The 12,112-nt window shown below is 36.2% G+C and overlaps 1 protein-coding gene across 2 annotated transcripts in view; it reads left to right on the forward strand.

Moving 5' to 3' along the window:
- Positions 1 to 11,416, forward strand: part of LOC136418015 (chaoptin) — a 49,317-nt gene extending 37,901 nt beyond the window's left edge. For both annotated transcript variants that reach the window (XM_066403905.1, XM_066403906.1), the window contains 4 exons: positions 559 to 703; positions 4,956 to 5,066; positions 5,119 to 8,117; positions 9,939 to 11,416. In XM_066403905.1, the coding sequence (XP_066260002.1) occupies positions 559 to 703; positions 4,956 to 5,066; positions 5,119 to 8,117; positions 9,939 to 10,249 (3,566 nt within the window). In that variant the 3' untranslated portion in view covers positions 10,250 to 11,416. The remainder of the gene's footprint in view (positions 1 to 558; positions 704 to 4,955; positions 5,067 to 5,118; positions 8,118 to 9,938) is intronic.
- The last annotated feature ends 696 nt before the right edge of the window (positions 11,417 to 12,112 follow it).

Here is a 12,112-nt window from a genome sequence, read left to right on the forward strand (position 1 = left end):
TCATTTTACTTCATTATCTCACAAATGATCGATTTTTTAGGGCATTTTTTCGCAAGTCCTTTGGATGAAAAATGATGGGTGTATGTCATCGGATGTGTCTAGAATTTCGAGTCGAATCGCGGAAAAAAGCTTGTACGTCGTATACTATTTTCGGCACACCCTGTATATTTAATTTTTTGTTTTAAAGGTGGTGCCCATTCGAAACTAAAGCGACGCCAGTCTGAGCATGTTTTTCAAAAATCACCGCTTGCACTGTAAGCATTATAAATGAGTTTGTTGCTCCCTATGCCGCGTCCTGTATAATATAATGCAATATAATGTAAATGCTTATAAATTCCTCTAACTTGACATATAATATTTTCGCTGTTATAGTTGAAAAAGTTCCCTTAACAGGGTTCTGACAGGCCATGTTCTTGCAAACTTTCGAAGGGCAAATCAAATTGGCCCTTACTTATACGACTCTAGTCACGCGAGGCAAATAATGTCTCCTTCCATTGGAAGAAAAAAAAAACTCTTTAACGATTTCTTAATTTGCCTAAAACTATTTCCTTGTTTTAGCGATGCCTGTAAAGCAGATTGATCGAATCGAAGTCCTGGACTCCATGATTCCCAGCCTGGAAACAGACACCTTGAACAGCTGCGAGCTGCAAGCACTAGTGTTCAACAATAACAAGCTGCAGCACATATCTGATAAAATATTCAGGTAAACATTGAACCTCCCTAGGGGCTGTAAATTAGCTTTTTTACCGCTGAACATACAAATAGGTGCTAGGAAGTTTTATAAAACAAATTAGGGCCATTTCCGCTTGCACCCTTCGGCCAATTGATTAGGGCGAGGTCACGTCAGGCGCTCGTAAATATGCCATTGAAGAATAAACATTTGTAATTTACACTTGGGGCCTCCGAAGAAATTACCTAGAGACTATTATTAGGTTTTATCCAGCAAAAATATTAATGGATAGGGTGTTTCCTGTGTCTTGTCTCTATTACTTGGGTATGGGCAAAAACCGTGGCACAAGTTTAACTATATGGAATTGGTGTTTGGCTTCCAATCACTCCTAAATGGAAACCCAGCTCACGCGATTTAAACATTACCCCCCTAAAAACCTTGTTAAGCTCGGCTTCAAGTCGGATATTTCGGAAATTCGGTCCACTGGGTGAATAAACGTCGTGTCGGCTTTACAAACACGAAGCTATTCAAATAGGGGAACAATACAAGAGTTCGTTTATTATATTTTGGAAGACTGCATATAGACCCACGTGTAGCTGAAGTTAAAATTGGAGTTAGTGGGGAAGTTGAAGGCGCAGTGAAGCAGTTTGAAATTGAGGGCTAAGCTTTGAAGTCTCAAAGGAGGAGTTGTTGAACAAAGTTTGAAATTTAGGCCAAAATCTGTCAGTCAAGAGTTTACATACAATTCAGCGTTTGTTTATCTTGAAAAGTGATCCGTTTAGAATGTAGTGGAAGAATTGAGCCGGTAGGCGCATCTGGCAAGGATCCGGACTAAGAAACTGGAACTTTACAACTCCAAGTTCTTCTCATATCTTGATAATTGCCTTATTAAGCAAAAAGAGCAGTCAGTTTTCGTAAGAAGGGAGAAAGTTCCTTCAACGTTTTTTGATAATAAAACACTTGAAGAACAACACTAATTTGAGTTAATTTAGATGTACAAAGAGTTTCCTAGACATCTTTCAGGAGGTTGCGTACGGGGCTGATCTTTTAGAGTTTTTCACCAAAATGGCAACATCCAACAGATTTTTCCAATTTTTATAATTGCCTTGACTAGAGCATTTAACTTTTCCGTTTATTGGTATTTTGTCGCACCTCCGTTCATTTCAAAGATTAAAATTATCGTACATCCTTGAGCAAACTTAATTCGATTCAAAAAATTCAAATAAAATAGCAGTTCCGCTTTAAAATCTACAAAAACGGTTGAAAATGAGTGCCACCATTTATGCAGCATCAATTCAATCTTCTTCGAAATGACACCCGATTTCTATAGAAAACATCAGGGCTGCTTTTTAATACGCTACATTTCCCGATTTTTACGCCGCATGTTTAGCAAACGCTCTGTATAAAGCGGTTTAATTAGATTCAAATCAAAATAAAGATTTGCAGTTATGTCTTACCAATAGAATTAACATGCTTCAAAGCTCGGAGCAATGTCTAAATTATTCAAGACAAAAGTGTAAAATGAGTACTTTTTCAAATATTTCAAACTTTTTATGGAAAAAATTTCAAATAATTTATAGTTTAGCTAAATTGAGATACACTGATACACACAGTGCTTTGCATATTTTTCATATATTTTTCCTATAAAAGGGCAGATTACGTCGACTCAAAATACTGATTTTGAAGCGTGCATAACTTACAAAATTATGACGATTTTACACACTTTCGATAAAAGACATTTAGGCTTCAGAAAAAGCTTTCTTAATTCAGGTTAATTCATGCTTATAAAGTGTTTTGAATATTTCTTACCTAAATCCGAAAAACTGGTATAAAGTTCCCTAAGGGGAAAATCCGCTATAAGCCCATTGCAAGACTATTTCCTTTTATTTTCCCTATCAAGGGTCTCAGTATTATCTCGTTCCTGAATACAGATTTTGTAATATTACCTTCTGTTGGAGAGACCAAATATATGCCAAAAATAGGCTTAAGATGAAACGATGATGAACTAAATTCTAAATAATTATTGCTTTATTAAGATACTGAAAATTTTCACAAGTTGATAGTCGATGACTCCATTGTGAACCAAATCAATGAAACGAAACTTCAACCCTATAGATAGTCGTTTTGATCAGATTTTTATTTTCTGTCTGATCCAACGACTAATTAGTCGTTTGGCCAGATAGTCGAGGTTGTAACATCTGTATTAGTTTGCGAGATATGAAGTCCCTGTCATATGCAGAATGGCAAAAATTGGACTCACATGTATTGTTAAATTAAGAATTTTTATAGCTTGAAAAATGATTAAATGCAAACAGTTGAAAGGAATTTCATGGTCACTTCACTACCGTTTTAAACCGGCTTTAAGTTTACTGGTTTTTAAATTATTTTAAAAAAATCAAAAGCGTTTTCCTCCAAGAAACACTTTAATTTTCTGAATTTAGAATATTTTTTTAATCTGTAAAAAAAGTTTTGTCGCGACAATTTTTCGCGAATTATCCACCTGTGAGTTAAATTTTCAGTTGTGACATTTGGTTTCGAGATATCAACATTAACGTGTTTTTCCTTCGTTTTTTGAATTTATAATTGGACCGTGCTTTTTCAAAATGTCAAAAATGTTTTAGGTTCGTTAAAACTATTCCAATAATTTCGAGTTTGACTGTGGCCTATCAGGACAGACTTTCATTAAATAATTCGTGGTGACAAGCTTTTCACTCATGAGAAAATAGATAAAATAGAGATAGATAAGAGATAAGAAATGATAATGTCATAAGAAAAAATTTATTTATTTTTACTTAATTATACATTAACAATGTTTTTACAAATCTTAAAAACGGTTGCTTTTCGTAAATTAACGCAAAAACGAAAGAAATTCCCTTTTTTCCAAAACGGAATCAAGTTGGCCATTTAATTCGGTTAAATTTTTCCCATTAAACTTCTCAATTTCCCATAAAAGTTCTCAAAATACACATACGTTGAGGAGCTTCCTTAAACCCGTCAAATGGGCCATTCAGAGTCGATCCTATCGGTCGATTAGACTAAAACTAAAGCCAATTATCCAGTCTTCTTAGAGTAACACATACAGAAATATTCTGAAAATGACCTGAGATATACATAACGAAACTTGAGAATCTACCCATAAAAAGCTTAAGGAAAACAGTTTGAGAATTCGCCAGAGAAACCGAATAAAACCAGATAGAATCCAAGGAATTCTTGGGAAAACTTCAGAATATTATCAAAGAATACTTTAGGAAATTTTAGTAAAACTCAAATAGAATATTCTCTGGATTCTTAGGAAAATATCAAAATAATGTCAGAAAATATTTAGAAATATGCGTATTTCCTTACTTTGATACATACTCGAATAGTCTGAAAATGACTGGATAGAAGAAAAGAAAACCATATAGGAATAACTTTTTAAATTTTTTTAATACATGGTTTCATTTGACTCGATGCATACAGGAACATTTTGAGACTGACCCCCAAAATTGCATCTGAAAATCGATGAAATATGTAGCTGTAGAAGGAAAATATTATAAAAATTTTAACGAGGTTTATTTAGAGAATTTTCAAGCCTCTTTTTGGAGTAGACAAGCGAACTTCATGCAGAAATATGTTCCATTGTTAGGGATTCCTCACATTTCTCTGCATCTATACAGGGTGGTTTGCGACGCAATGGACACATAGCAGGTGCGTGTAGAGGGCCTCAAAGCAAAAGTTTCCCTATGAAATTTTCTGTTCATGCCTAGGGTTACCGAGTAATTTTTCGATAATAACTATTCGTTACAAACTCTTGTAGTAAGTCTAAAGCAAAACATAAACAACTCCGAACTAAACAGTATAGAACATAGTTATGTGAACTTTGGAACAAAACTTCTTATCTAATAGGTCATCTATGACCAAACTTTCTCCCCAAGCATCTACCTGGTTATTTAAAAGCGATCGACAAACTCTGGAAAACCGGGAAATGCAAAATGGGAAAACACGTCACTGATTGAACATTACTTCAACTGCATTGCGCCTGATTAAGCATTAGTCAGCCGACAGCAATTTAAGGGGCCGAATTTGCTTTGGCGTGAGATAAAACTAACAGATAAAGTTTGTTCGAACGAACGCGAGTTTTCTTTGGTAATAGACTGGTTATTTGCTACGCCACTTCAATTTAAAAGTTTTATTTGCTATTTAAAACACACGAAAGGCCTCGTCCGATTCCTGTTTCGATTCAAAGTCTAATTTCTTTTCTGGAAAGTTTTAACTACCAGTTACGCTTCGACAATAATTATTGCAGCTCGTCCTTGGAGACTTTGGTGTCCCTGGATTTAAGCTACAATCGGCTGGACGGGGTCCCTTTTCATGCAATTAAGGACCTGAAGAATTTGCATTGGCTAAATCTACATGGGTAAGTATTCACCGCTAAATTCTATTTTGAAACTAACACGCTCTTGATTTAGCAACCAAATATCTTCGATAAATGGAGAGTGGTCCTACATGAAATCCACTCTAAATACTCTGTTCATGGGGCAAAATGATCTGACAGAAATCGCAGACACCTCTTCTCATAACTCTCACAACGGTTTGAGGCAGCTCAAATCTCTGACGTGGCTTAATGCAGATGCCAATAAAATCCATAAAATCCACAAACACTCTCTGCCTTCATCTCTCAAAACAGTCAGCTTTTCCTATAATCTAATAGAGAATTTTCCTCTGGATATCATCTCGGCGATGCCTCGTCTAGAGTGGCTCTACTTGAGAGGGAACCACATCAAAACTATTCCAGAACATACATTCGAAAAAAAATTCTATATCCAGAAAATCGACCTGGACCAAAACTTCCTGAAAACTCTTCCAGTGCGGCCTTTTAACAGCTCTATATTCGTTAGAGATGTTTTCCTGGGAATGAACGATTTCCAGACTATCACCACTGGTAGCTTTTCCGGATTAGATTGTCGAAGAATTGTGCTCAGTTACAACCAAATTGAATACATGGAGATGGAGGCTTTCCAAAGAATAGAAAAAACTTTGGAATACTTGGATTTAGACCACAACAAACTCAAAACCTTCCCCGCGGCAATAACCCTCTTAGAAGCCATAAGGTTCCTCTATTTATCATTCAATCACCTCCTAGAGCTGCCAACAGACTCTTTGATTAACTTCCAGGACAGCCTTAAGGCCCTCACAATGACCGGAAATCGCATGTCCAAAATCCCAGCTGAGGCCCTCAAAAACTGCTCTAAGATGTCTTATTTTAACATAGCCTCAAATGTTATTAGTTCGATTTATAAAGAAGATTTTGAAAACTGGGGTTCCAGTGTGCAAATCCTCAACATCAACAACAACCGCATAATCAGCTTGAATTCTAAAGTTTTTGAGGAAATGCCCAAATTAAGAGAATTGAGCTTGAGTTACAATCCTCTGAGATATGTGGATTTGGAGGCTTTCGGTGGTTTGAATAATTTGGAAACTCTAGAGCTTTCAGCTAGCTTTGAAAGAGATGACTTGCCCTATGAAGCTTTTAAAGAGTTGCAAGCGCTGAAACACCTTTATTTGGACCATAATAATTTCCATGAAATTAAGCCCAGTTCTTTTGATAATCTCAGAGAAATCGAGTATCTTAGCTTGGATTCCAATAAAATCCAGTTCATTCCGCCCTCATTATTTAAACCATTAATCCATTCAAAACTCACAACTATTGTGTTATCCAACAACGAGCTTAGTTATCTAGAAAGTGGAACTTTCAGGAATTTGGAAAGCTTGGAGATTGCTTGGCTAAATGAGAATAAACTGCAGGAGATTAAAGCTGAAGCATTTGATGGTTTGCCACATTTGAGTACAGTTTTCTTAAAAAATAATGAATTATTCAACATTTTTCAAGGAGCTTTCAACGATTTGCCCGCATTAAAACATCTGGATTTACAATTCAATCATTTGACCCATTTGGATTTAGGACAATTACAAAACCTCAGTTCTCCTTTAGCTTTAAATTGCAGCTACAATCAAATATCTTCTTGCACTGCTACTAAACTAGTTGCCCTGGAAACCCTAGATATTCGCCATAATAAGCTTCTAAATATTCCTGCATGTCTCCAGTTCGCTCCTCTACTAAAGAGGCTAATCTTAGACAACAACGGACTAATTGATCTGGATTTTAACAGCTTCAGTCGGTTACTAGCTTTGGAGCAGCTGAGCCTACATAGGAACAATATCAATACTGTGGATCTCAGGGCTTTCGCTGGACTTCAGAATCTTCAAATTCTGGATATGTCCAAGAATTCTATTAGTTTTCTGCACAATCATCAGTTCATTGAAACTCCAAAACTGCGTGTTCTAAACCTCAGAGAAAACTCTCTGAGTTATCTGCCCAGGGATGTATTTGCCAAAACTCAGCTAGAATTTCTGGATATAAGTTTTAACTCTTTTTCTGTGGTTCCTCGTGAGAGTTTAGAGGACATTGGAATGACCCTAAGGCATCTGTCTTTGCAGTCTAATGTGTTGGAACATGTAGATGTGACCAGTTTCAGGGATATACCTTATATTAATCATCTGGATATGAGCAAAAATAAATTGACCATACTACCAGACAATGTTTTTACTCAGTTGAGTTTATTGCAATTTTTGGATTTGAGCTCAAACCCACTGAGAGCCAACTTCAAGGAATTGTTCCATTATGCCCAAAATCTAAAGTATCTGAGCCTGGCTAACACTGGATTAATCACCACGCCCAATTTTCCATTGCCCGACTTAATACACTTGAATCTATCCTACAACAATCTACAGAGCATCAACAAGAACTCTTTCCAGAACTTGGTAAAGCTCAAACATCTGGATTTAAGCCATTGCAACATGAATCACATTCCCTCCCACTTATGGCCATTTCTCACCAATCTAAAAGAGTTGGATATTTCCAACAACCCCATCAAAGAAATCACTATGGATAGTCTTCATGGACTAAAATCTCTGCAAACTTTGAATATTCAGAACATGAAGAGAATTACCCGTTTTGAGGGCAAAGCCTTCTTGCAGCTTAGAATTCTTTCTGAGCTTCTAATGCAAACCTGGCCGATAGTAGAAAAATTCTACGAAGAATTTTGCTATTTGCTGACTCATTTGACTCAGCTCAGGAGGTTAAAACTTAGCATTGTAGAACATGAACTTCTGGACCAGCTGAGTTGCCTCAGCAACAAGAAGATCGTCTATTTAGAAATAACTGGAAGGAACTTGCAGATAGTGCATAGGGAGGCTTTTGCCAAGATTTCCAGAAACCCCAGTTTGACAATTAAGATTAGTGGGACTCAGATCGCAGATTTGCCTCCAGGATTATTTGCACATATGCATGAGGGGATTCAACACTTATCCATTGATTTAAGCCATAATATGCTGACCATGTTGGTTCCGGAGACTTTTTACGGGAATGATTCTACTTGGGATGATATTGGAACTGGATTGGTTTCAGGTGAGTTGATATTTAAATTCTGGATTATACAAGTTTTATTAAAACGATTTAGTTCAGTTTAATTTTAATTTAATACAAGCCCCATATCGATAAATCCAATCGAAAAATTGCACTTGGATGTCATAGAAATGTCCAAAGGGGAAGGTATACTCTGGCCACGAATTAAATGTATCTGATGAGCTTTGAAATCTTAATTTTTCTTCTATCCATTTCTCAAAGAAATTCATTTAATAAGCTCAAATACCTACTGGATAAACATATGTTTTTTAGTTTCTAGATACGAGGGCACTTTGATAAATATCTATTTTTAAAATACTTAAAAAGACTTTTATAACAAAGGAAATTTTTATAGTCACATCGGGGTGTTAGTGCTTCAAAGCAGCTGTTTTTTTAAATCTTTTGAAAGCTATACAAAAAAGTTAAAAATTTGAAAAAATCGCATCTCAGTAAAATCTTCTAAAAAAAGCAATTTTTTCTTGTTTTAAAAATTACAAGTTACGTTAAAGTAATAAAAAATTCACATTTTGTTTAGATCACTTGGGTACTACTCAGTTTCAAAAATTTAAGTTTGAAATTTTTAGTCTTTATGCAAAAATAAGCACGGTGAATATGAAGTAAGTAATAAAATTACAAAATGTAAATGTACAAACAAATTTGTTTTTCGGCCATTTCACTACCGGCAATTAATTATTACAGATGGATAGCGAATGAAATTGAATATAAATAACCACAAAATGCAGCAAATAATGGTAGAAATTCCGCAAAAAATACTTTACCGCACACAAAACAAAGTTGGTGTATGTCATAAATTTTTATGAGCAATTTCAAGCCATTGCTGTCGACATACATGCGGAAAACTTTTACTGTATGTGCACGTGTAGAGCATATTACATAACAAGTGAAGAAAGTCGCTCTTAACACACGAACGTGAAAGATTGCGCACGAGCCGTAGACCAGGTCAGAAATCACGTAGGTTGTTAATGGGTTTACTACCTCCCTTGAGGACCAAATTAGAGGGTTTTGCAACTACTGAAGGTTTAGTAAATGCCAACTCTGCTCGTTACAGTCAGAATATTTTCGGGGCAACTTTCTATTTCCGAAGTTTCCTTAAAAGTCTAAATAGAGACTATCAAGACCTTGAGGGTATTCCATTTAAAATCACGAGTTACTGGTCGCCCCAAGCCGAAAATGCCCAAATACCAAATGGTATGGGGAGTATTCAGTTTGTGTGGCCAGCGGATAAAGGCAAAGCAGGACTGCATTGCGTTTAAAAAAAGTGGCACTTTGAATGAAATATTTATGCCGTTAGGACCAATATATCCTGGTAGTTTTACTAACGAGAACATTTCCATAGAAGTGATAGCTAATTTCTCCATTTTAATGCAAACTATCTTCTTAGGAGACTTACCAGGATATTAACATTTTGGCCCTCGATGATGCTGATAGTGCATAAACAACATTTTCCTGCTGTTAAAGACCGAAACACCATGTCACGCCTAACGTAACGATCGCAAGAAAATAGTCGACCCCTTCCATTTACATAATCACTTAACATTAAATTTTCTTGACAACGTCGTATAATGAACCCGTTGCCAGAAACGTCATTAATTAAACAAAATCAATTTCTTCCACATTCGCGTTCGCACAAGTTCTTAAGCCTTTCCCGGCCGAAGTCGTTTATCTCGCAGCTTGAATAGCTATGCAAGACAGCAATTTGCATAGCTGATTAAGCTCATTACTTCGCTTTACTATGGGGGGCAATTTCCAGGCGCTATATTAACATTGCGACTCTAAGTTTTAACCCCCGAATCTGTTTTCCAGGTGGCTTGTTGCTTTCTGGAAATCGGTTCCGATGCGGGTGCCATCTGGCATGGCTGGGACACTGGTTACGACGCTGGTCCAGGGAGAATTTCAATCCTCGAACTTCCACTTTGGACTACATCAACAACGTCCAGGAGAGCGTTAAAGAGGGCACTTGCTGGGACTCGGCTACAGAACGGCACGTGCCAATTATGAAGCTGCCTCCTGTGGATATGAGTTGTCAGGCCAGTGCGCTGAGTAGTAGTGCTGACTCTACCGGGGTGAACCTCTTCGTAGCTGTGGTGCTATTTTTGGTAGGTTTCGGTTCGTGAGAAGTTTCTCAGTCCTCCGTCAGAAGTATAGTGCTGTGATTTTCCGTTCTCTGTGTATATAAAAAGACTGTATAGGTTTTATTAAAATGGGGCAAATAATTCGGGAACGTGTCAATTAAAGCCGAAATCGCAGGCCTCGTGCGCTTTTTCCGTTGGGAGTGGACAAATTGGCCGGACTGTGTATCCCGGACAGGTGGAGTAATAATTTTCTAGTTTTCCGAAACAATACGGTTTTGTATTTTTCCGCCACACGTTGTGCATATTGGAAAGAGATACTTCAGCGGTCTGCTGAAATTTGAATAGACGACCATCACAGTGGCCAGTCAAATTTAACATTTATTCCCAGTCCAAACGTGGTACTCAGCGCAATCTGTTGCCGGGATTTGTTTATTAAAACCGAAACATTTTCCATTGAATTGATGATTTTGAAGCGTTTCCCATTAATATAGGCATGTTTTAAAGGAAAAGCAAAATATTTAGTTCAATAATTTACTCTGATTGGTTAAATTTGTTTTAGGAGGTAATTCCGACCAAATAAGTTCTAATAAAGTTATTATCAAATAAGTGTAAATACAATCTCTAGTGAAATTAATACTAAGATACAAGTAATAAGGGAACCTTGGTACATATCAGATTAGATAATAATGTATGTTAATTAATTAATTGTTACGAGGATTTTATACAGGGTGTAGCAAAGGTACAAAATTCTCTATATAGGGTGTCCCAAAAGCAATGAGCAACGGCAGATTCCTCCCATCAAAATATTAACATCCATCCCAATTGTCATATTCCGAAAGTTAATACTGACAAAGATACAGAATGTAATTTTTTTTACTTTAACACCCTGTATCTTTGTTAATCTTAACCTCCGGAGTACGACAATTGCGCTGGATGTTAATATTTTGATGGCAGGAATCTGGTGTTACTTTTTGCGCCATCACTTTTCAGACACCCTGTATATATCTTGCTGAACATTTCTAAACGCACGGTGCTTCTATGAGAAAACCAACATACCCTTTATATGAAATATTTTTATTTTGTTTTCGATCTTTTAGAGATCAGTTACGAATTTATCTTAAATGGGATATTATCGAATGACTTTTATATCTTCTCACATTTTCTCCAGCAAGATGATTTATATATTATTCAGTTTGGAGACCTTACTGATCCTATATCGAACAATAGATGGTGTAATTACTTTCTAAGAAGTTTGTTACGCATATTAAATGACGTTAAATGATTTAAAAATTGAGTGTTAATCACTGATTGCATTGCTTCAGGATTAGTTTCTACACTCATTTATAATCCAAGGGCGTATCGTGGACCATTTGTTTCATTTTTTTCAATTTGAGTGACTAAAAATTGATACTAATAACCATTCTTGAATTGGCTTCAAGGCCCAGTCTCTATCTATTCTTGTCTAAGGTAAATTTTGGAATTTTGGCTTTAACCAGGAATTTTAAGCCAGGGGAGTACCTCAGTTTTTTCTATGTATCGACGGGTATAAATACAGTCCCGAAATTCCGGCCTGAATACCCAATTTTCTCCGCCTCTGATTTTCTCAAATAATGTTCTAAATTTTGGAATTGGCAGCGGCAGCTTGTTGTTATTAAATTATCTATAACTCAGAAGCGCACTTTGGTTCGATATTGTTGAGATTTTTTTCTCAATTGAAAGATACGAATGACAACAGCAAAACTTCCTAAAATTGTCCTTCTCTACGCCTCTAACTTTTTCACCTTAATATCTATACTTTGGTTTGTCCAGCAAAATCTTCAAATTGCTGAACTACTTATAATCCAGAGGCGTATCACACTTAATTTATTTTTTACGTTTCTTTTTTATTGTAAACTTGCATCACGA

This window comes from Euwallacea similis, chromosome 32, assembly GCF_039881205.1.
Source record: "Euwallacea similis isolate ESF13 chromosome 32, ESF131.1, whole genome shotgun sequence".
Classification (NCBI taxonomy): Eukaryota; Metazoa; Arthropoda; class Insecta; order Coleoptera; family Curculionidae; genus Euwallacea; species Euwallacea similis.